We start from the raw sequence: 25,807 nt of genomic DNA on the forward strand, positions 1-25,807 counted from the left end.
AGGGGATCATACTACAATTCATCTGGTTTTCAAATTAGTGGGCGAGAGTGGAAAAGTATAATCATCTCATTAGGGACATTTACACACAACATTCAGACAATCTCCATGCGCAACAGCTCAAAACAGCAACAGAGATGCCAGAATAAAACTTGTATCAATGTTCCCAAATAATGAGAAAGATATTAGTGGGAGTCTGTTTGTTTAGAGAGTAAAAAGGCAATAAATTGTTCCTGGACCCTGACGAAAAACCACAACACATAATTTTCCTTGCAGGGTAGTTGTGCTCTGCATAATAAAGGAAAAAAAAAAAATCACTATTCCACTATCAATTCAAGAATGCCTAGTATATGGTGCCGAATGGTAACTTTGTGGTTTACTTATTGTTATTTATCTCCAATAATCTAACTCCTGTATTTCTACAGAGACTTATTGTGTCAGTGAACAGGGGAATTCATTCGGAAAATAAAACCCTTTCGGCCAGTTGTCAGGCGCTGAACTGGACCGTCGCTGAAATGTTGGAGCGGCCCCAGAGCCCAAGGCTACACACACAGAAGCTTAGCTGATGGTCCTCAGTCTATCTCAGCCCGGTGTACAGGACCTTATTCCGCGGCGAAATGCCACCCAAAGAGCTACAGCTGACTGGACTTCAAGCACCGGCTGCTGCCAAATGAAGTTCTAGGTAAAATATATTTTTCCACTGAAACTTAAATTTATTTGCATGCTTAGTGTTGTGTGTGCTTTGCATTAGTTTGCTTGTACTGTCATGTTACAGTTTGAATGATAACTTTAACTTTAATAAGGCAGAATGTTCTTTACATTTAGAGATGCTCATTAACAACTTCAATTTCATTACAGATTCTGTAAAGGTTGCCTTACTTGAAACTTGTTTAAACTAATTAGTATTTGTATGAATTATTCTGCTGTACATTTCACACCTATTTCATTTATTTTAGCACTTAAATATTGCATGCATTTAATAAAGCACAGTATAATTTGAGTGAATTAAAATATTGCTCACGGTTTGTGTGTGATCCCTGTTTTGGGTGTAGTTAGTCGGATACATGATAGCACATAAAGCAGGTGAATCTTATTATACTACTGGAATATATTGTGCTATTGTATACTGTATGTTAATGTACTTCATGGCTTTGTATTGCAATATGCTATGCAAATGCTTTTTTCGTACTAGGATGGAAATGTTGCAGAGGAAGGGAAACCTGAGGAGAGGAGTGGGGCTCTGCCTTCTGCTGTTGGCTCTCGTACACGAGGCCACAGGCCAGAGAAGAAAATCAGGACGCAGGAACAACTACAGGCTGCATGATGATGGAGGAAATGGTAATTCTTAATATGAGGTCTCCACATGTTGGTGGTGATGGTCAGTTACTGGATCCTGTGGGTGTAACAGGCTCCAGGTAGGAGGATCAGACATTTATAGAGTTCACAGAGGAACAAAGTTGACTCCTGTCTGGGCTTATATTTATTGTGGTTCTCTTTGGAAAGTGCAAGGTGATGGATTTTCAAGTCAGGCCAGACAAGTAAAATTGATACATGTGACACAACATCTTCATAGCATAGTGTTGTAGTCAAGTCCCTAAACTTGAATTCTCAAACCTTTAATGTTCAAAATTCAAGTCACCAAAATGATGTCTGTGTCTAAACTGAAGTTCTGAAGTGATCCATGCTGTTACCAGTGTTTTCCCTGGGTGTCTTTTTTATTTTTATTTTATTTATTTATTTATTTTTTTAACAGATTTTGCATTCAGTGCTGCTTTTATATGTCATATGACCATGACCTGTGAGCTTTAGATTTTTGGGTTCATTCTTTAACATCTGACATGTGGCATTCTTACCCTTAGACATGTTGCATCATCCTGCTTGTATTTGTATTTGTGTTTTTGTTTTTCACTGTCTCTAGCCATATAAAAGCCTGTGTTCATAGCCAACCAGATTTAACACTGAAAAAATCATCTAAACCCTACAAGCAAGAAGACAAGAAAAGTCTCCCTGCCTTGAGGGATGCTCAGCCTCAAATACCTGTATTAGTCTGTGTTTCAAAAAGGCTGAGTGACCTATGATGCCATCTCAGAGGCTTTTACATTGTAGTAAGATTAAAAGTCTCTGGGGAAACATTTGATCTTTTAATCTTTCAATCTTTTTTAATCTTTTATCTTTGTAATTGTTGAGTAAGACAGTTGTTATATTTAAAGCCACTATGTGTTGGAATTTTAAGTGTTTGGCTTTGGCGACTCCTAGTGGTAGTATCAAAAACTACACTGTGGTAGACTAGGGCTGCAACTGATAATTATTTTCACTATGGATAATCTGTCATAAAATAGGAAAATACCATATCAAAATTTCCCAGAGCCCAAAGTGACGACTTCATATTGCTTGTTTTGTCCAACCAACATTTCCCAACCTGAGGATTGTGAATTATATAAATCAACTAATCCTCACATTTGAGAAGCAGTTTAGTTTAATAAAAGATTTTAAATATCAATCAATTATCAAAATCATTGTTGTTTAATTTTCTGTCAATCGACTAATCCATGACTAGATTATTATTTCAGTACTACTTTACTATTACTACTGGCCTTAAACCCTACTATATATTGATATGATTGGTAAAAACATCGTAGAACCTCAGTAGAGGACATCTACGAACCATCGTGTAGAAATATCAGTCTTGCAATTTCATATAAAGTTAGGCATGGCTTCTTCAAAGAATCATGTAGATGCGACATTTCACCATATTCTGGTTTTCCTAGTTTAATGAATCTGTAATGTGGCCTGTGGTTTTGGGGATTTCTTTCTCCCACAGCTATGGCATGTTCACTGGAGGTGGCCTTCATCCTGGACAGCTCGGAAAGCGCAAAAATATTCCTGTTTGAGAAGCAGAAGGCCTTCGTGTTGAGCTTCAGCACCCGCCTGTCCATGCTGCAGGTAACCGGCTGGACGCTGAAGGTGCGAATGGCTGCGATTCAGTACAGCAGCTCCGTGGCCGTAGAGCACAGATTCACAACCTGGAAAGACCTGGATTCATTCCACGGTCGAGTCAGCACCATGAACTACATCGGCCACGGCACCTACACAACCTACGCCATCTCCAACGCCTCACAGCTGATGGTGCAGGAGACGCCGGCAGACAGCGTCAGGGTTGCAGTGCTGATGACCGACGGGGTCGATCATCCCCGCAACCCTGATGTGATTGCAGCTGCAGCGGAGGCCAAAGGTCATGGCATAAAGTTCTTTGCTGTAGGGTTATCAGATATCGCCCAACAGAATAACGCCAAGCTCCGGGCCATCGCTAGCACACCTGCTCAGCAGTTTGTTCAAAGTCTTCTTGACCCTCAGCTGGAGGAGAAGCTGCTCAAAGAGATGGTGAGTGTTGGCTTCAAGTGAGACAACCTCACTTAAGATGGTGTTTGTATCAACATGAGACAAAACAAGGACGGCATATCAGGATGGGTTTTTTCCCACAAGTGAGTTTTGAAAGCAAGAAATCTTGGTATCTGGTCAGTCATTACTGACAACTTAATAGGAACCCCCCAATTTTGTTAGTTACTGTATTTTTTGCTGTGGGGAAACAAATGTAATGTACTAATGGCTATAATTATTAAAGTCCTTATGTGTAGGACTTGAAACTCTCTTACTTTGGCGACTCCTAGTTGTAGTATCAAAAAAGACACTGGGGCAGGCCATGGATCCAGCCTGGAGACAGTAAGAAGGAAGGGCTGAAAGTCAATTTAACAAACAAAAACTTGTATAAAACTAAATTATTTGAAGGATTCTGTAATAACATTAAAGAATGTACACATAATGTAGTTAATGTGTAGCCTGTGACTTGGCTTTGGTGTTGCAGGGCTGGTTGTTGGCAGCGTCCTGGATTTATTGTTACTGAGTTAAACCAAGTCATATTTGGAAAAACTTAATCGTCAAACACTCATCAGTGCCAGAGAGTTTAAATGATTTCAAACTCAATTCAGTTGCCTTTTTTTAACTTATCAATCTATATGATTCAACTTGACTTGTTCTTATGGTGTTTGTTTCTGCCTAACTGGGGCACAGAAAAGCTTAAAGATCCCCCTCAGGCATGTTTTAAGACATGCAGAAATACTCAGCTTGGAACAATAATGTGTGTCTGATATGGTTTTTCCACAAAAAAATATAATTACCATTTTAAAATCCTTAAAATGGCATCTATTCCTTCTCCCTCATTGAAAAATCTAGAATCTATGAATATGTAAATACTATTTACATTACAGTTTTCCAGTTGGACACAAGATGTCTCCTACTTCACTGTAAAGTCCATTCTTAGTGTTTGTGCACCGGAGGCTTCAAGTGTCCACATCACACTTGTGTATGTTGAATATTGGACCAGGATTGCTCTGCACATACATCATTCTGCACAGAAGCTTAAACATCCAACTGTAGGGGGAGGGAGGTTAGCAGTTTCACCTTGTAGCAGCAAGATCCTTGGCTTGAGTGTGTGAACCACATTGAACCAGGGGTTTCTTCTGGATGTTAAGATACAAAATATTACCTTTGTCCATCAAGCCATTGCCCACAGAAATGGAGTCTCAAGTGCTCAACTGTGGCTGGCAACTGCTCCTAAATAGCTCAAATACAGAAGTTAAATTAGCTAAGAAATGAGGAATTGATTGCAATGCTTTAACTTCCCTGGACTGCCATTTGTTCTGAATTTACCAAATGGCTTTTGAACAGGTGTAATGATCCTGAAGGTCTTAAGTAAAAGTCAATACTACTGTTTAACCAACATCAAGTAGACTGTCAGTGATTCTCAACCACATTTGTCATTTATACTCAAATGTTTGCAACTTTTCTTCACATCCAACGACCAACCTGACTGATATCGTTCACTCTCTCCCCCTTGTTTGGCTGAAGGTGGGAGAGTCAGCAGTTGTTGTGTCTGGTTGGATTGAAATCTTGGCTCTCTACATGGTTCCTACAGTGTGTTTATGTTGCTGTGTTCCCGCTCAGCTTCACAGCGGGTTCAAATCTCAGCGACAGATTTGTGTCTGCATGGGGGGCTTCCCCGCCTGTTTTACATTTTCCACACACGCAGAAATGTCAAACAACTACGGTAGGTCAGGGCCCGTCTCAGAGACTGGAGTGACTTGTTCTGCTTTCCAGAAATATGTGATATTATTCATTCACATTTGTAGCTTGTAAGAAAGACTCTATGTTATATCAAAAGTATTAAAGGAAGAAGTTATCTAATAAGAACCAAGGTTTTACCAAAACTTATATTAGTGAATAACATGAAGCTGTAAATCTAACATTTTTTGTCTGATGTTGTTTTGCATCCAGGGTGCAGTTGCATTTGAAGGGGTAAGGATTTCCATTTAATTCAACATTTACATTGACTCTAATTAAACAGTATAAATGGTTGCACTGACTTATTATATTTCTCTCTAATAGTGTCCACAAGCTCAAGTGTGTTTGTGTGAAAGAGGAGATAGAGGCCCTCCAGGAAGTACAGTGAGTTTTCAGAGATCAACGAAACATCGTCATTATAAAAGAGACGATAATCTTTACCAAATTTCAGCTTTCTGTTTGCGTTGTTCTGTATTTATTCATCTTAAACATACATGTAGCATCACCTTTCCTTTTAGCATCTGACTTACAATGCACCATTATGAATTTCAGGGTAGAAAAGGGGAGCCAGGTTTCAGAGGGTCACCTGGTTCAAAAGGAGCGAGGGTAAGTTATAATGTGAAGAGACAAAGAATGATGTCTTAAAGGTTGGTCAAGTCTGTCTTAAAACAACAGTCAGGAGCCCAAATGAACACTGAAGCATGTTTTTTCTTGTTGTAATCATTCCTCCTGTTCATACTGACCATTAGAAGATCCCTTCATAATGCACTTACAATGTAAGTGATGGAGGCCAAAATCCACAAGCCTCCTTGGTAAATAGACTGCATTTATATAGCGCCTTTCTAGTCTTCCGAACACTGCCTACACTGTCTTTGGGAGCAGTTTTGGGGTTCAGTATCTTGCCGAAGGACACTTCAACATGTGGACTGGTGGAGCCAAGGATCAAACCCCCGATCTTCCGATTAGTGGACGACCTGCCCTACCTCCTGAACCACAGCCGACCCTCCTTCTGTGCAAAAATGTATTAAAAGTTTATCTGAAGCTAACATGAAGCTTCAGCCATCCAAAATACCTTTCCAATATCTTTCAAAGTTAATCTTTTCAGTGCCAAATTCTTCATTTTTGCACAAAACGAGGGCTGTGGATTTTGTCCCTCATCACTTACATTGAAAACACATTTGGAGGGGATCTTTAAATGGCCAGTATTAACAAGTGGAATGATTACAGTGAGCAAAACCTCTTTCAATGATCTCAGTTCATATGGACACCTGACTGTTGTCTTAAGACAGACTTTATGCAGCTTATTGTGAGTTGATTTCATTTTAACAGGGGGAGTCTGGTGTGAATGGTCGACCTGGAAATGATGGTCCTGAGGTAAAATATATCTCCTTTTTCCCTTTTGCACAACTACCAAGATGTTATGTGTTTCTTATCAGGAGATAATTTTAAACTTCTATTTTCCTGTTTTACAGGGCCGTCCAGGTTATAAAGGCAACAAGGTGGGTGTCTGTACTTCTTTTACCTCTGGCAACAAGCTTATCAGCTCTTTCCCATTCAGTATATTTAGTGAGCCCAGATGTTCTTATAAGATAGAGTTTAAATCTATCTGTGTGCTCTTTTAGGGGGAGAGAGGAGACTGTGGCACTCCAGGGGAAAAGGGTGACCCCGTATGTACTTTGTTAACTACATTATTTTAATAAATACCAAAGAATTTGTCCTAATACTGAAATAAGTGTCATCTTTCAGGGCCCAGTGGGACCTCCTGGCCCACGAGGATCAAAAGGAGAACAGGTAAAGTGGCTGGATGTTTTTCTTTATTTAATTGAACAGTATTGATTATGAATCTGAGCAGCCAAAGATGATTTTGATCTTTTAAACCCTATAAACAGAATCTTTGTGGAGTAAATAGAGTAAATTATATATGAAAAATAGCATTTATTGAGTTTTTGTGGACTGCCTGCTTGTCAAAACATATAGCAACTTCACATATATGCAGTAGAACTAAGATAAATAAAATTATTAAGAAATGTCAAGAAAATGTCTTAATTAATGACTGTTAATCTCACATCAACTCTGCCACCTCTGGTTCCTGCATACTGCAGAAGGACAGAGCCTGAATTCAGTTTTTTTATCTTTCATCCTGCTCATCAAGAGTTTATTTTCTCAAGCTTGCAACTTCATGTATAAGCAGAAGAAGAAGCAAAAATTAAAAGATTAAAAAAATGCTAAAGAAATACTTGTGAAGTAATTTTACTTTGACAAACTTTCATAGATCAACATCTTATTAGTGACTTATCATTAGATTTCTCAGTTTATTTTGTCATTCCAGGTTTTTCAATTTAGAAACAACTTTATGATTTTTTTTAAAAATGTTGTAATTTAATTTCTGTCACCGCCACCCTCATCCTTCACACCCTGAACAGACAGTTCCCTGACTGCTGTTCACATTGATACACAGACATCACGATACATCAGACAGTCCGTTCACTCTCCAATATGAAAAATGGAAGTGGAATTTGTCTTTTATTCACTTCTGCACTAATGGAATGTGAATATTGGATTATGGGTAATCCTGATACTAATGTGGCTATCCAAAGCAGTGAATCCAGGCTTGCAGGATATTATTCTTTTGCAGGAACAGACTTTGTGTGGTGGGATTAGTGCAGGGACCTGGCCGCCCAGCACCACTCTTCCTCCTCTGTGCCACTGGCACAGTGTCAGTATAACCTTGTTATTTTGTGAACTCGGCCTGAGAATCGAAGGACATGAAAGCTGTGAATGTTTATTTTGATCCTGTCGTATTTTTCATTCCGTGGTGGTGGGTTGGTTTTGACGTGCACATCGGTCATACAACGTGGGGGCTTCATTTTAACCTCATACATGATGGGTTTTGGGGGATTTTTTTGTGCTGCTGGATTTACAATTTCACCACATAAGAGTAAAAACAATATATACTCTAATGTTGTAGCTGTGATTAAAGCAAATTCTTATGTTGCATTGAAGGGATTGTATAAGCTTTTAAATTTGTTTTGCAGGGTGCGTTAGGACCACCTGGAGAAATGGGACCTGAGGGCACAGTGGGACCTAAAGTGAGTTCAACCCCACAAAACTTTCATTATGCATCGAAATTTGGGGAATTTTTTTGATTGTTTCCAGCAGCAAAAGTTTGATTGTTTAGACTGGCTGTCGATTACAAGCTCTACAAAATCTTATCACACACAGATGAAGTCACCAAATAGGAGTTTTCATTTATATCTTTGTGGGTGTCTGAGAGAGCAAGAAAAACATATCACTCTACCTACGAATCCCGCAATATTTAGCTAGCGAGGTTATTTAGCCTCAGTATCATTTGAAATAAACACTAAGGAGACCAATCAATGAGTAATAGGATCATTGTTGTGCATATTATCTTGAGGACAAAAAAAAATGTTGTTTTGAGAATGACAGTGTAATTTTGATGGGAAAAAACCATAATAACACAAGAGTAAAGTCATATTTTTATGAGAAAAAGGGAATAACATTGTGAGAATCAATGATTAGGTCTAGTAATAGGCTATTCTCATAGATATGGACCTTTTCCCTAAAATATTACAACATTTTTCTATAACAATAATAGGATTTATTCTTTATTCTAGACATATAAAAACCCTTTCCTCGAAATAGAGGGAAATAGCAAGTCTGGCTCTTGTGTAAGCACTACATATGTAGTAACACCTCTGAATTAATATGTTGTACTCTGTTTGTTGAATGTGTACACAAACAGAAGCATAAAAATGAAAATTTGCGGTTTTAGAGGTTAGTTTTAAAGGGTTGTAATAATAATAAAATGCAATACCATATTTCCACTTTAAGATCTGAAATTCATCTATCAACACTCTCAAGTTACAGACCATTCTGTCTGTAAACACATGATTACTTGGTCAACTAAAAAATGTAGTTATTTAAGATGTTTCAGAAATTTGGGGGGTTATTTTTTCTCAAAATTATGGAACAGTGTCCTTCATTTGTGACATGCCAGTATTCACATGCTGTGCTTCCAAGTCACTTTCTACACAACATATGTATTGTCAGACACCATTTTTGGCAAAAACAACCTTTAAAATGTGTGCGCAAGTCTAATAATATCCTGATGCCTCCATCACCACAGAGCTGTCCCGCAGCTTTTTCACAAAGATGTCTTTATTCAGATGACATGTGATGTGATTTATAGTCCATCCAGGAAAAAAAAAATTATAGAAGGAACAAAGCAGTGCTCTTCATTTCATAAATACCACAAAAGGTTGCAACAAGACTGTAAACTGATTAAAAAGAGGAGTATGATGTGTATTTGTATCGAATTTCCATCAGATATCACTAAGATATTACTCTAAATGGCACAAACACAATCTAATAAAGTTTCACAGCATTAGTTATACTTATTGTGAAAGCATTTTAAAAGACAGGGATGAACTCTGTTTATTTAATTCTCCGTGTAGAAAATGTACTACAGTTAAAATTCCACAAACTGCATGAGGTTGAAGTTTTTTTTACAGAATATGATGCATGAAAAACCTCTCAGGATACAAATGACAATGTGAAAAGCTTCTCTAAACAGCTGTTAGCATTTGTAATGTTACTTAATGATGTGAATAGATTAGACTTGGATGGTTGTTATGTGTATTTTCTTAGTCTTGGTTGAGTTGTGAATTTATCTGCGTAAGGGCAGCGTCATCAGCAAACATGTAGAGGAGGCAGAAAGGTGAAAATTTTACTGATTGTCCTTCAACCAGTCTTATTTTTACTCTTTCAAAACAAAAAGATGCACCCTGCACGTGTTACTGTGTAAACTATAAAAACTATCATCTGTTTCCAGTGTTGAACCACCATCACATGAAATGAAACCCTCTAAACTTGTGTACTTGTCACAGGGAGACAGAGGGCCCAGCGGTGCCTCTGGACCACCAGGGGACATTGGTATTGGATTCCCAGGAGCCAAGGTGATGCATTTATATTTAAATTACCATAAAACATCCTCTACAGTCAAATAATCTTCCTCAAATCAAATTTATGCCTAAATGTACTCTTAATTTGTCTCTTTTATATAAGATTTTATATAATTTCTAAAAGTTTGTGGAGTATTTTTAGTGGTTTGTTCTCACATTGGCTCATTTTAAGTGTTACAGAATATTAGAGATTTTAGATTTCTTCATGCATGTAAACCCATGAAAAGTCCCCAATAGTTGCAAAGAAACACCCCATTAATAAATAAGTTTCTATCATAGTGAGATAATAAAACAGACACCTAATAAGTGCCAGAGACAGAATAAATATTATCACTTGTTACTGTATTCAATATTGAAGATGTTTAACCTTAATCCTGCCGACTGGGGTACCTGCAGACCCCAGAGGTATACTTTTTGTCATATCTCACAGGTGCTTTACTCTATCATTCTAATTTTTCATGACTTTGTCAACCAATTTGTTCCTAATGACTTCATATCATTGTTTTCTGTTTCTGTTTTAATTAGTGCTTTGTAAAAATAGCCAAGTATACTCCAGTCAAAAGCATCCAATTCCACCTATGCAGTTTTAATAGATGGAACTATTTATTGAGTTCATGTTTGCCATAGGTCCTAATTTAAAGTATCACACACTATCAGGGGAGGTGGGGGCACTCTGTCAGTCATTTTGAAGGCTTTGTGGGAAGATAATACTTGGGATAAAAGCTACAATTTGTATTAATAATAAATAAAAATTAACATTAACATTAAGTTAACATTTTACTATGATGGTTGTTTCTTACAGTAGTTTATTCTCATCCTTGTATGTTAAATATGTTGGTAGGATGAGGGTTAAAGGTGCTGAGTTGTGATGTTTGATGCTTTCAGGGTGAAAAAGGCATTCAGGGAAGACCAGGTCCCACAGGTCCTGTCGGTATCGGAGAACCAGGACTAGCAGTGAGTATTAAGATCATGTTCTTGTATTGCAGTGGTGCAACTGCATCAAGATCTCGTACACGGTTGATTACTTTCAAGTCCATCTTGTGTGTAACTGTGTCTTGAAAATATAACCACACATTTGTTTCAATGGTCAAGTGACACTGATAAATAATAAACGTAAAGCTACACTTGGCAAGATTTTATACACAAATACACTCTTATTATCTGTTTGTTACAGTTTGTCAGGTCAATGCATTTAGGAGGGAACGAGTTGACAAATAAAAATCTAACGGAACAATTTCCTGAACAGCAGTGGAAGACTTCTCCATTCAGAGAAAGCTGGATCGCCGATGCTAGATTGTTTCAGCTTCACTTCCAGCTGGTTCTCTTTGTTATTATGCATCGTAGGCCGGCCAAGATGTCAAACAGCGTATTCTGTGCACTTTGCCAATATCTCCTTCCAGGACTGTCTCTTGCACTATTAAATGGTTCAAATCAATCAATGTGCTCCAGTCTTTTCTCTCTAAAATCTCGTTCCAGGTTTTCAGGGAATTAAGACTTTTCAGATACTTTTCAAACCCCCTCTGCAACCTGGAGCGCCAATATGGAAAGTTGCCTGCTGCAGCTTCTGTCTAATGTGCAGCCTCAGTGTGTTTTAGTCTTATAGATCCCTTAGTAGGAGACTTTAGTTTTCTCCTGTATATGTAGATTTTATTTAAAGTTGCTCGTTTGTTCCAGGGTCCCCCCGGACCACCTGGAGCACAAGGGAACTCCGGTCCGCCTGGGGAGGGGCTTCCAGGGCCAAAGGTGAGTCAAGTTTTTTTTAACATTTTGACCAAGTGTTTGCCTAAAGCAGCAGCTCAAAATAATAAGTGACCCAAACGTATGCAGATTTTCATTTCAACCAAATCCAAAGTGTATAATTTACTGATTATATCCTCTTCCTGACTTGTCATACGGATCCGCTACTACATTTTGAAGAAAAAACTGAAGTCTTGGGTCACAGTGATATTCATAAACAGTTGGAAATGGTTATTGTCTGTTCTTACTTTTAGAATTATACAAAACTGTTAGATGTGTCCTGGAAGTTGTGTTTTTTTCTCCAGAAGGCGATTACATAAAGAATAATTTAAATAGACAGAGTAGCAGTTGATATAATGGAGCTGTTTCCTAATAGAGCCGACATCCACAAACACCAATATAATGCAATATTATGTAATACAATTAATATAAATCCAGTAGTGATTTTTAGACAGTATGTGTACCATCTGACCAATAATAACCAAACATGATGCAGGTTTAGTAGCATTTGCAGGGTTTCTTCTGCTGTCTAGAGAAAACCCTTCAAACACCTTAAAACCTCAACACCTACAGTATCTTTAGTGTTGGGTCTTTGAATATTCTTATCCAAAAAGCAAACATGATATTTGTATAATTGATCATTTGTAGAACTGATAATGTTTATTGCAGATACACAGCAAAACACATTGATTAATAAAAAACAAAACCAGAGAAGATTTCCCTGATTGCACCAAAACATTGAGTATTTACTCAGGAATTTACATTATTGGCCTAATTATGACATTTGAAATATGTTGGACATGTGCAAAGCTTTTTGAATTATGCAAACTGTAAATTAGACTTACTGCTTTTGTTTTAGGGTGATCGAGGGTACGACGGCCCCAGGGGCAATCGTGGGCTTCCTGGTGTTGGGGTCAAAGGTGACAAGGTAAACTTGAGATTGATCCATTGCTTACATGTTCAGTCCACTTGAGGACATCTGTTCTATTTTAAATGGTCACACACGCCTCATATACTCAGATACAGAGCTGGATCTGGGTCTTTGATGAGTGTATGTCTTGTATATCTTTATGAAATGAAGATAAAGTAAAATCTTTTCTCAGGGCAATCTGGGACCACCTGGGATTGTAGGTCCAATTGGTGCTCCTGGTTTAGGACTTCAAGGAGAAAAGGTAAAAAAAAAAAAAACTGAATTAACTGATGTCAGACTGTTACATGCAGACTGTTGTTCAATGTGGAAATTCATTGCTCAAACCCAAGGGAAGAAAATCGTGTTCCTGTCCAAAAATCACCAGGAAATTTCACCTTCTGCCAGCCAGATTAAGTTAGAAAACTCAGTTTGCCAGTATAGATTTGTGTTTTCTCCTTCATCTTCTTTCTCTCAGGGTGATCAAGGCCCAGTTGGACCTTCAGGCCCGAGAGGAGCTCCAGGTATCGGAATAACAGGACCGAAGGTAAGACAGGAGGGTGACCACCATTAACTGACGGTGTGTCTGTCTCAGAAACAGAGACGAAAATACTAATTGTGATTGAAGTTCAGCTGATTCTCAGTCTGATTGCATCTAAATTGTTATGCATATTTTGTCACATAAATATGAAACAGAGCAGGCTTGTAAATTAAATGTCTGGGACTTTGAATCAGATAAACTGTCTCCATCTAAACTATGGAGCCAACAGACACATCCAGTTCAGGGTTCACTTAAGGTTCACCTCAGAGATGTTTTTAGTCTGAACTATAACGTCCTTCAAAATGAAAACTAAAAGAGACAGTGGTAAATGAAAACATTTTTCTGAAATATAATGGATATTCAGACAGTTAAATGAAAAGTTTTTTTCATTTTTGAATATGAAATTCTCCTCTTTGATTTCCCTTTTTCCTTTTAAAGATGCACTAACCAATGTTTTATATTAACAATGGATTAAATTACGTGATGATCCCACAGAAAATTATCTCTAGACTCTGCAGATGCTTTCAGCTTGTTTAGGTTATACAGCCCACAACTTTGTTCAGTCTCATCACTGTTATGGAACTTTCCATCTTTACAATTTGGGTTACATTGGGTCAAACCTGGGCCTTGAGGTCAAACTGTAATTCTTAAGTAGAAAGGGGACATTCTCTGCTCTCCTTGAGACTTGAGAACCCTCTGTGATGTTTTGGCGAAGCAGAGACCTCTCTGATAAAGGGTAAATCAGCATTGCCATGGTTACCATGGTCAGAGGGGGCCTTCCGAGACAACACAGATAGGTGAATGCGTAGCCTGAATGTGCTGATGGTGACCTGAAGTTCCATGCAACATGACCTGAACTAACACGGGTAAAATGCAGTTCCTTTCTTAGAAACTAGTGAACCAATTAGACTAACAGTCAGACCTTCAGGTGGCAGAACGGAAAGAGACGGCATCCGAGCAGAACACTCTGGTGTTTACTGTTTTCAGTTCTCCGCTTGGCCAAGTGCTTTCAATAAACATTTTCAGCATTAAGACATCAAAGGCTCGTGTGCACTTTCTCCACTGAGGTGCTGACCATCGCTCAATATCTCCACGACAATCACTCTCATCAGTGTTGTTACCAGCCACTGCAGGCTCTGATATATCAGCTGTATGCTACATGCCCAGCATGAGACAGACAATGTTTGTGACTAGCTGGTGAATGTAGTGGAGCATTTAGCAGCTAAAGAGACAGATATTTCCCTCACAAGCTGTTGGAGACCAAAACAGAGCTAAAAGGGGAGTGAATATTGGACTTACATTCATCAGGTGGACAGAAACATGACTCCAAATGAATGATAATGTTGCTCTGTGTCTGCTGAATGTGTAAATAGACAACTCAATAAGGCGATTATATGTCAATTTTGTATTTACACCTTGCTGCTTTGCCCACAAGTTGCAAAATATACATATTAATGCAGGTTTAACCTTTATTGATGGCCTACTTACCCTTAGTACTACTATAGAAAATAATTGATTTCCCACTTCCTACTTTAATTCTCTTTCTAGGTGAAATTATCTTCAATATTGAACAGTGACACAGGTGGCTTTATTGTCATCCTCACAGACTTGTGTTTGTGTTATGTTTAGGGAAACCAGGGACTCCTGGGTGAGCCTGGACTGCCAGGAGAGAGAGGTGTAGGAGAACCAGGACCTAAAGTAAGTGTGCTATTCCCCTCTAAACACTACTGCACTACTCCATCCACACTACTCTGTAGCCACCACTGTATATTGAATTGTAAAAGATAATCATCTAAAGAAAAATCTAAAATTGCAGGTCACATACTGTATGTTAGCTTTGTTGTTAAAATGCGCAGCAGGCCTCTTCAGAAATAATTAAAATGATCTTGCTCAGAGTGACTTAAAATTAGAGCAACAATAAAAGATTGATTCCTAAAGCATTTATATTACAAGAAGTTGAAAGTAAGAAGGTCAAAAGTCAGAGCGGTTTAGCAGAGAATAATCTGTGATAAATGCAGTCAGTAATATCTTTTGTTTATTTTACTTTGCATACTCACATTCAATCTCATTTCAGTCTCCCTCAGTTTGCACCTCACCTACACTCTTCCGTGTTTTTTTCCTCTCTCAGGGCGACCCAGGGGCTGAGGGTTTATCAGGTATACCAGGTCAGCCAGGAGAGGATGGAGTCCCAGGACAAAAGGTAACACCACGATATAAAACCTGTTGTCTCTTTTTGAAATTAATTTTTAATATTTCTTACTGGTCTGCTGCTTCATTGACTGTTTTCAAATGACGACAGGGAGACATTGGGTTACCGGGTGCCAGGGGACCTGACGGAGCTCCTGGTAAAGGCGTCCCTGGAGAGAAGGTAATGGGATAAATTTCATGGTTGATGTATATACAGTGGAAATTATATAGAAATTAAATGTAATCTGCAAGTTTCCAGACACATGATGATCATTATATGATTACCTCAAAGTTGATGATTCAGAGGCTTATTTGGAAGAATATGAGTAACAGTCTTGTTTTATTTTGGCAGGGAGACAGAGGGGACAGGGGGACCAGAGGCCAGCCCGGTGCAGTCGGTCCTGTGGGGCCAATGGGGCCAAAGGTATTTGTATGCAAAGCAGAAGCATTTTATATGAAAATATCATATAACAATTTTACACACACAGCAGCGTTAACAGCTTCAAAATGATCTTAGCAATAAAGTGGTGAGTAAAGTGTTGTCAAAAAATAATGGCCAAAAACTATGAAAATAAGACTCATATAGAAATATAAAATATAAATAGAAAAATGTTGACGATGCAACTGAGGATTATTTTCATAATCGATGAATCATCTCAGCTTTAAAATACATCAACAAGTCAATAATACAAGGCAACTGATACCAGACTTTTGAGGCTAATATCTATATCAGAAGGTAAAAAAACAGCTGATAGTGATACTGTATATTGGCTGATATTCAGTTTTACACAAACAAACACTTTTGGGAGAAATCGCTCAACATTGCTCAGTAAAGACAAAGATATGTACTGAGGAAAGACATTTGACAGTTGAAAAATAAATTTGATTATCAAAGGTGACAATAAATGTAACAGAAAACATTGAACATTAAAGCTTGCTAGAAATGAAATTATTGTAAATAATTGGCTATAAAAATGTACCAAAAAAAAGGAAAAAAATATACAAAATATGTTGAATTAATGTCTAATTTTCATTAAAATGCAGTCTTTAAAAAATGTTGTTGAATTTCTATATCAATTTCTGTTGAATATTGATCCCAATACCAGCTAATTATATTGTTTTATCAATTAGGCCCTAATAAATACAGAGATTAAACCTAATCAACCATACTTTCAAGGCATTAATCAATAGATTAGATAGATTAGTCCCACCTTGTTGCCTTTAGTGTTAGTCTGATAAGTGTTTTCTGCTTTAGGGGGACCCAGGGAATGTGGGGCTACCAGGTCTAACTGGACCACCAGGGAGGGGTATACCTGGCGCCAAGGTAAGCCCCATGTGATGTTAACAAACAGTTGTTGAAACTATCAACAGCAGTAAGGTTGGTTCATTGATTTACCTTTGATTATTTGTCAGGGAGAACCGGGCCCACAAGGCCCAGCTGGAGCTGTAGGAGAGCAGGGGATCGGTATGACTGGACCAAAGGTGAGTTCAGCTCAATTAACTCTTCACCGATGCTCCCGTGAAAAGTAGTGACAAAGTGGTTTATTTTGGTTTGTAGGGTGACAGAGGGTCACCTGGACCTGCTGGAGCACCTGGCTTTAAAGGTGAAGGCTTCCCTGGCCCCCCAGTGAGTATCAATATCCTCCATCATATGTATACAATTCATCATTTCATCATCACCATCACACACTAAGTCGTTTTTTAACACTGTGTCTTAGGGACTGCCGGGGCCTCCTGGCTTATCAGGAGAGACCGGATCAGATGGCGTCGGTTTACCTGGACCGAAGGTAAAGTTGACAGACATAAAAAAACATAAAACAAGACAAACGTTATCAATGAGATGAGAAAATAGTTCATTCCTGTTGTAGAAGTTTCCTTCACTCATGCGATTCTCGGACTTTATTTGCAGAAGAAATCGTTTTGTGTGTTTTACCCTGGATAATTTATTTTCTGATTTTCTACAAATATACCTTTTATTGTGATATGAAGAATCAATAACTAATAATATGATAATAATAATATGAATTAGATTCTTGGATTTTACTTCCAGCGCTACTTAATTTTGTTTAAAGGCTTTTATGATCCAGGTTTTTCTTTGAGTCTGAGGTTCTATTAGTGTAATTATTGAACTATTTGTAGATATTAATACATTAATTAATTCCATAATCTACTGTTTTCTGTTCAGGGAGACAGAGGTTTGCCTGGACCTCCTGGACCCGCAGGGCCACCAGGAATTGCTCTAATTGGTCCTAAGGTAATCTGTGCCGTTCAAAATGATGACATATGTATAATCTTTTAAAAACTGTAACTATATTACTTGTGAACTATTTGAAATTCATGTTGAAATCTTGAGACACACTCAGTTTTTTTTTCCTGCAGGGCACAGCTGGCCAATTGGGGCCTCCTGGTCCACAGGGGTTACCTGGAGAAGGTATTCAAGGACAAAAGGTAAAGCTGTCACCTGTGAACTGCTGATTCTGACAGTTTGATCAGTAGCTACAGTTTATAACCAGTTGTATGATGCAGCGTATGAATGGTAATTGGACCTGGTTGCTCCATGTACCATGAGTCACAATTCAAAATGTTAAAATGTGATAAAATTTGTTTTAAATTTGTCTCATTTTCTTTATTTTCTCTTGGTTTCTTTTGTCTCCTTTTCTGAGAAGCTGAACATGTTCTTCAGTGTTTCTGCTCATATTTTAAACTAAATAAATACCGAATGGAATCATTGAAAATAATAATAATTATTCAGTTAGCATTCATCAACTACAGCTTTTACCAGGCTTTGACAGTATGACACAGGTTAAGACTTGTAGGATATGTTTTTGTTGAATGCTAACAAGATAATTTTCATCCTCTATGTCAACAGATAAATTTATATCACCCTGTTTCTGCATTGATAACACTCAACAACATCTTCTCCTCCCAACATACTAAAAACATGTACTGCATGTTTTTTAACTTTCTTTCCAGGGGGAGCCTGGATTTCAGGGGATCCCTGGCCCCAGAGGTCCTCCTGGACAGGGTCTGCAGGGGGATAAGGTAACAATTGCAATGTCACTAGTGTGAATCCAATACAACCATAAGACACAAGAATGTCGGTGGCTTCAAATGACAGAGCGAGGTACCTTCAATTTTAAGAAGACTGACGTTCAGGTGATGGTTTTGGACTGCACTTGTACAGATATGAACATATCTGCAGGGGCTTTGTTATAGTAAGAAGGTGTAGGATGCTACTTGCTATCATCTCTATGCTTGTGTGATATTAGGGTGATAACACTGCTGTTGCTTTCCTCTTGCAGGGAGACCGAGGGTTCAGAGGTGAGAAAGGCAAAAAGGGAGACAGAGGTGAACTTGGAGAGACAGGAGCCATCGGACCTTTGGTACTGGATTTTTGTTTTTTAGACACGTGATTAAGTGATTGTTCATTTGGCAGCAGATTGCCTTGTTGAGTTAAGAAGTCATTCTTGAACACCAACCAAGTGAATGGGTGATAAATGACAATCTCTTTCAAATTACAGGGTAGAGTTGGACAAAAGGGAGAGCCTGGACTTACAGTAAGTGTCATACATCAATCATTAAACTGAAAGACATACAGTGCAATCAGCGGTATTGACACAGTGGTATGTTTTTCATTGTTTTAGCCCTGCACTTCAACACATTGGATCTGAAATGAAAGGGTGACTGAGGTTTAGGTGCTGCCTTTCAGTTTTAATTTGAGGATGTTCACATCAACATCAGATGAACTGTATAGGGCTTACAGCAACATGAAGCAAATGAGAGGTGGCTGTGGCTCAGGAGGTATCGTCCACCAATCAGAAGGTCGGTGGTTTGATCTCTGACTCCTCCATGTCCGCATGTCGAAGGGTCCTTGGTCAAGATACTGAAACCCAAATTGCTCCTGATAGTTGCGCCAGCACCTTGCGTGGTAGTTTGCCGCCATCGGGTGAGTGAGCAGCAGACACATTGTCAGGCGCTTTGGATATAAATGCAGCCATTTATTTACCATTTAAATGGACAACTGAGGTTGTTTGCATCCATTTTGGATGGTTAAATCACAGACCCCCCGTTTTAGAACAATACAGCAGGACAGTGATCCTTAACAGGCAGACAAGGCAACCAAACAGTCTTTTATCACCAAACAGGGTCAGTCGGATGATCCCAACCCAAGTGAGCATGTGTTTCACTTGCTGGTGATCAGACTGAAGGCATGTACAGTACAGTGCAGGCCTGGCTGAGGATCGCCTCATTCATTATTCCATACACAATTAACACTCTATTGTTGACTCTATAGTCTGCAGTAGATCTCCAGGTACAATGTCACATTTAAATTATGATATCAGATTTTTAGACAATAGTTCAGAGGCTATGGACACTACAATGTTCGCTCCATTTTAGGGCACCATGTAGCGCATAAATTTACACTTAGAATTTCGACTCAAATAAAATGTTTGGTCAGAAACTTCACTTAAATCACTGACTGCAAAGGATCGGAATATAACAAATATGTCAACTTGTCCATACATGTTTCTGTCCCCCAAACATTGGGGACTCTGTGTAAAGTCCTACACTGTTAAACTGATTTGGAATTAAACACCCTCAAATTAAAGCTGAAAGCTAAAATTCTCAATGTCATTGATTCATTTCTGATAGTACTGTAAATCAGTGATGTACTAGTCCTGACAATATTGCAACTGCTGTCTTTCACAGAGGGAAGAAATCATCAAAATAGTGAGATCGATATGCAGTAAGTGATCAGAAACACACTTTCTCTTTACATACATTCACCCGCAGTTTCCACGTGGTGATTATTAAAGTCTATCTGTTCTTGTATTACCTAACTCTGCCTCTCTGTTTCCACAGGTTGTGGAGTTACATGCCGCCAAACCCCCTTGGAGCTCGTCTTCGTGATCGACAGCTCAGAGAGCGTCGGCCCTGACAACTTCAACGTGATCAAGGACTTTGTGAACGCCCTCATCGACCGAGCCTCGGTCAGCAGGGACACCACACGGGTCGGTGTGGTCCTCTACAGCCACATCAACGTGGTGGTGGTCAGCCTCAGACAGGAAGCCACTCGTGACGAGATCAAGTCTGCGGTGCGCTCCATGACCTACCTGGGCGAGGGCACGTTCACGGGCAGCGCGATCCAACAGGCCAACCAGGTGTTCAAGGCAGCACGAGCAGGTGTGAGGAAGGTGGCCATCATCATCACAGACGGACAGGCTGATAAGAGGGACTCGATCAGTCTGGAGAGAGCGGTGAAAGAAGCTCAAGGAAGTAACATCGAGATGTTTGTGATTGGGGTGGTGAACGAGAGCGATCCTCTGTATGAGGACTTCAAGAAGGAGCTCAACCTCATGGCCTCTGACCCGGACACTGACAACGTGTACCTGATTGATGACTTCAAAACACTTCCAGGTGAGAGTTAACATATTAAAGGGCCAGTTCACCCAAATTATATTAAAAAAAAAAACAGAAAAATTGCGAGTTCTGTTGTTATCCAGAGAAACAGGAACACTGTTTCTTGAAAAATATGTTGTTATTTAACTCTTTAAAGGCCCTGAAAACATATTTTCTCAGTCAGCTTCTTACTGCGAGTAATGTGACCCTACATGGACTATTTTCTGCCCAAGTTAGAACAGTTTTGGTTATTTCACAAACGGTGGCATCTGTGCCCCAATCAGGGTTTAGAATCAGACATGCTTGAAATAGTATTTGATGACAGCTGGCTGGTTGTTTGGTTCCTGTCAATCTAATCTAGTCAATTTACACCCACACAGTCCGGATGAAGCTGCGTTTTGAGTGTTAAACTCAAAAAAACATCCATTCATCCTCCTTGTATTGCGGTGGAGATACATATCTTAAAACCTGGGCAAATACAATCTAAACTAGCTGTATGATTTGGGTGAACTGATCCTTTAATGTAAAATACTCGAAGACAAGCACCACTTCCACAGAATCAACCTCTGTGCAAAAAAAAACAAAAACTGTCTTGTTAGTCATAACCGCTGATGGGGAAGTGTGTGTGTGTGTGTGTGTGTGTATGTACAGGAACTGAGGATTAGAAACTTGAACTGAAACCTGAAACACCCTCATAAACAACAATGTGTAAGAAATGAGAACTAAAAAATTATGTGGAAACCCTCACAGGAAACCTTTTGACCTTTTATTCCTTCACCTTCATTCAGAAGACAAGATTTAGGTTCAAGAAGGAGAGACTGTAAAGCCCCTTGAGGCAGATTTGCTATTTGTGATATTTGGCTTTAGAAGTAAAATTAGCATTTTAAACAATTTCCTCTGCTGACACTCGGTGGCAACACAGAATAAAAGCTTCCAGTGCAGCTTTAAGTGGATGAGACTCTGCACTGCTTTGATCAAAACACACTGTGGTCATAAAATGAGCGCATAGTTACGTAGTTTGTAGGTTAGTTTGGGAAAATTCAAACAGTTTAAAAAATAATGGTCTCATCATTTCATCAACATCTACTGACATGACGCTCTTGAGCAAACTGCTTACATTTGATCAGTGTTTGAACTGAGCAGCTACTAAAACAAATATGAAGCTAATAATCATTTTAATCATTGATTTATCAGTCGATTATTTTTATGTTGAACCACTTAACCTGTAATATGTCAGAAAATGGTGATTAATGGTGAAAATAGTGTTCAATTTACAATAGAAAATAGAAAAAGCAGCAAACCCTCACATTCAAGAAGAGAATATTTGGCTTTTTTGCTTGTTAATTACCCTCAACAAATCATTGATTATCAAAATTGTTAACCATGAATTAATTAATCAAGCCACACAGTTCAATAGTAGTGTACTACATGGTTGTTGTTGTTGTGGTCTTGTGGTCTTTCAGCTCTTGAGAGGAAACTGCTGAGTCGTATCTGTGAAGATGGCGAAAGACATTTGTTCAGCTCTCTGCCGAGCTCCAGACTGCCTCCGGGAATCCCTGAAGTCTCCGGTAGTGTTCGGTTACCCCCATACAAGCCCGACACAGACACACCCACCTTCACAGGAGACTTCAGGAGAGTTCAGAAAGTGGTGAGGAGAACAAATCTGCACTTTTTTAAACCTACTTTTATCAATTTAGCAAAGTATCACCGGCAATATTCAGTAAAAATCATCTAAAACTTGCCCTATTTGTTTTCTCTTCAAAGTGGTTAGATCTTAAATGTTACACGAGACTCGACATTATCTGATAATCTGGCTATTGTTTGGTCTTTTTCTGGCACTAAGACTGCATTACAACTATTTAAACTGGATTAGCTCCTCCAGAGGATTGGAAATCTGTGAATTCACAATCTATTTTTTCTCAAAAAAGCACAATACCAACCCTAGTAAAGATGACATATTGCTTGACATCACTATTATTAAAACTTAGATTCAAATATTTTAATATCATCACTTAAATAAGTTTAGCAGTGGTAGACTGACTATGCTGGGAAGCTCAGGAAACATATATGTAACAAATTTATCTAAGCTCAAAGGTCCACTTACTAGCTTTCAAGCGCATCCCAAGTCCTCATTCGTCTTCTATCCTTTATCTTCTATACTATATTTAACCAGGTAAAAGTCTCATTGAAATTAAAATTTCAGGAGAGACCTGGACGTGAACATTGTTACGACAATAAATACAAACAAAATGAACAGACTAAGACAACTGTTAAACACTACAAACAAGTAAACACAATATCCAGTTAATACGCAACAAAAGAGCATAGACAAAATCCAGTTAAGATGCATAAATTAGGTCTGATTTTCCAAAACTATCTCAAATAAAATAAGAACAATTAATTTAAAAGCAACCACATTGACCACAAGTACTATTTTCCATCTTTTTTTTTGCCCAACTCCTTCCTAACTAGAGGAACCAACATCTGTAAAATATCATGAGAACGGGGGCCATGATGGTTTTGATTTCTGCATATGTGCTGTACGTATGCAGGTAATCACTTATATAACAGTCAAACCAATGAGAATGTCTGCGGTCATTCGGTGACACAGACACTTAGCAACAGCATATAGCATACAGTGATGGAGAAGATAGCAACAGCCAGTAATAAAACATAAAGCACAATGGTGTACAGCATCTTTAGGCACTGGTCAGGTGCATCCAATAAAGGTAAAAAAGTTGATATTGAAGTATCAATATAGTTATAGTATAGTTAATATAGTTTTCTTGCCTGGAAGCAGAAACAGGATTTATTCCTAAAGAAGAAGCTTCAACTTCAGCTTGGAAACAATGTTTTCAATGTGTGATTTGACTGATCAATAATGATAACCTTTGTATTATTGCATCTGGATAAATAAAAGGTATTAATTATTAAAACCTCTCCACTGTTGCAGCCCGGCCCTCCAGCGCCGCCCGACAGACAACCCATCACCCTGCAGAGACCCAAGACGGACGACAGAACCACCTCAGAAACTCAGAGGTTTCCATTCTTCGACAGGGAGCCCTTCAGACCGGTGACGGAGTTCCTCCCACAGTTTGAGATCAAGAACCCCACCAACCGCATGGTGTTGACCGGAGCCATCGGGCCAGCGGGTCCCTCTCTGAAGTCCCCGCCTCAGGCGAAGATGCCACCGCTGCCTCCACCGACTCCTCCATTGCTGTCCTTCGACGCCGAAGCATCAGGTAACTGCTGAGAGTCGGCGGTAGAGTTACAGGTTACGACAAGGGAAAAAGAAATGTGCTCTGAATGTTTTAAGTTCTCAAACTGGACAAGTGTGCTTTGATTCATGATTCAAGAGTCATGTTGAAGATTTAGAACAACATGTATCATGTAACATCTGCAGATTGACAAGTGAGAAAAGAAAAACAGGGGATGCTTTTCTTCCAAAGAGATGCATGACAGAAAAAGTTTGAGCCACTGCTTTAAGATTTTAAAATTTTAATTATTTCTATGTGAAAATGTTTGAGATTAAAGTCTTGACATTTTATCTGAAATGTGGAGGTAAAAGTTTGAAACCAAACAATCACCAATCATCCAGAATTAAAGGAATAGTTTGACATAAAGACTGGAAGCAGGGAGGAAACAGACAGTCTGGCTCTGTCCAAAGATAAAAATCAGCACATCTAAAGCTGGTTTGACAGGAAACTATGTGCTGGGCCTATTTCTTGGCCAAGAGCAGTGACGTCCTGGAGTTTTGTTGTCACCGTGAGGTTGCCAAGCCAGCGGAGACTCCAGGAAGTCTCATCTAACTCTTAGCAGGATTGCAAAATGTCAAACATCATTAAAAACAACTGCAATACATTCACAGTAATTCAAGAATCTGATATATTGCAGACTTTCTGATATATATAATGTCAAAATGTATATGAAAGTTGTAAATCTTAACTAACTTCAACCATAACATAAAATATTTGAATTTCTACTCACATGTTTTCTGCAGCAGGGATTCAATCAGCAACTCACAGATTTATTTTTAAGCTTGAAAGTCCTTATTTTCTTTGCCGCCAACAGAAGAGCGCTGCAACCAGACGCTGGATCCAGGACCGTGCCGGGACTACAAGGTGAAGTGGTACTACGACGCCACGGCCAATTCCTGCGCTCAGTTCTGGTTCGGAGGTTGTCAAGGAAACAGCAACCAGTTTGAGTCCGAGAAGAGCTGCAGAGAAACCTGCGTCAAGGTCTAACGCGCCTGTTGTCACGAACATACACGTTCGAAAAAAAAAAAATGCTCATAGAACATTTTTCTCTGACTTTACATGAGACTTTTCCATAAATTTCACTTCAGCTTCAGTACCTTTAGTGTTTTTCTTGTAGCAGCTTTGACAAAGAGGGGAAACAAACAGCGACTGTTATAGTGTTAACATTTTCAAATGTTCAGTAGGCTGAGTAATACGAAAAGGTTTTTTTTTTTTTTTTTCTGTTGGCCAGAAGGATTTGCGTATTGTGTATTGTTATTTGTGTATTGGATGAACAGTCAAGCTACAACAGCAGAGAAAACTCTTTCTGTAATGTTAGTTGCAAACTGTTCTGTTAAATAAAAACAACTTTTTAACCACTAACCTTTCTTATTCAGAAAAGTAACCCTTTTGTATAATGCAATGATGTATTTTTTTACTTTGTTTTTAATGTTTATTATTGTATAATGTCGTTAAAAGAAAAACTAAAGCAAATAAAGTCATAATTTTTAATCATTATTGTTGCGTTTGAGGTTTAATACCCTTAATCATGATGTAGAGAAAACACACACACAAAGGAAAACAGGGCTGTGATTGTATTTGGCCACGTTCACATGGGGTTTTCTCTTAAAATAATAATTTAAGCAGGTATTGTTGTTGTTGTGCGTCATCACTAAACCAAAGGTTTAGCAAATAAAAGAAA

At 38.7% G+C, this 25,807-nt stretch overlaps 1 protein-coding gene across 1 annotated transcript; it reads left to right on the forward strand.

The window, feature by feature from the left end:
* Nucleotides 1-327: 327 nt before the first annotated feature.
* On the forward strand, nt 328-25,623 carry col28a1b (collagen, type XXVIII, alpha 1b). Its single transcript, XM_067600649.1, has 35 exons — nt 328-679; nt 1,190-1,335; nt 2,819-3,378; nt 5,329-5,349; nt 5,440-5,499; nt 5,668-5,721; nt 6,445-6,489; nt 6,588-6,614; nt 6,738-6,782; nt 6,862-6,906; nt 8,151-8,204; nt 10,023-10,091; nt 10,983-11,051; nt 11,772-11,840; nt 12,694-12,762; nt 12,938-13,006; nt 13,220-13,288; nt 14,912-14,980; nt 15,411-15,482; nt 15,582-15,650; nt 15,822-15,893; nt 16,725-16,793; nt 16,883-16,951; nt 17,028-17,096; nt 17,188-17,256; nt 17,655-17,723; nt 17,849-17,917; nt 18,443-18,511; nt 18,772-18,852; nt 18,991-19,026; nt 20,180-20,216; nt 20,333-20,887; nt 22,333-22,517; nt 23,823-24,111; nt 24,941-25,623. Exons 2-35 carry the CDS (start codon nt 1,191-1,193, stop codon nt 25,111-25,113), a joined length of 3,591 nt encoding a protein of 1,196 aa, XP_067456750.1. The 5' UTR covers nt 328-679; nt 1,190; the 3' UTR covers nt 25,114-25,623.
* Nucleotides 25,624-25,807: the final 184 nt, after the last annotated feature.

The sequence above is a fragment of the Thunnus thynnus genome, chromosome 10, assembly GCF_963924715.1.
Source record: "Thunnus thynnus chromosome 10, fThuThy2.1, whole genome shotgun sequence".
Classification (NCBI taxonomy): Eukaryota; Metazoa; Chordata; class Actinopteri; order Scombriformes; family Scombridae; genus Thunnus; species Thunnus thynnus.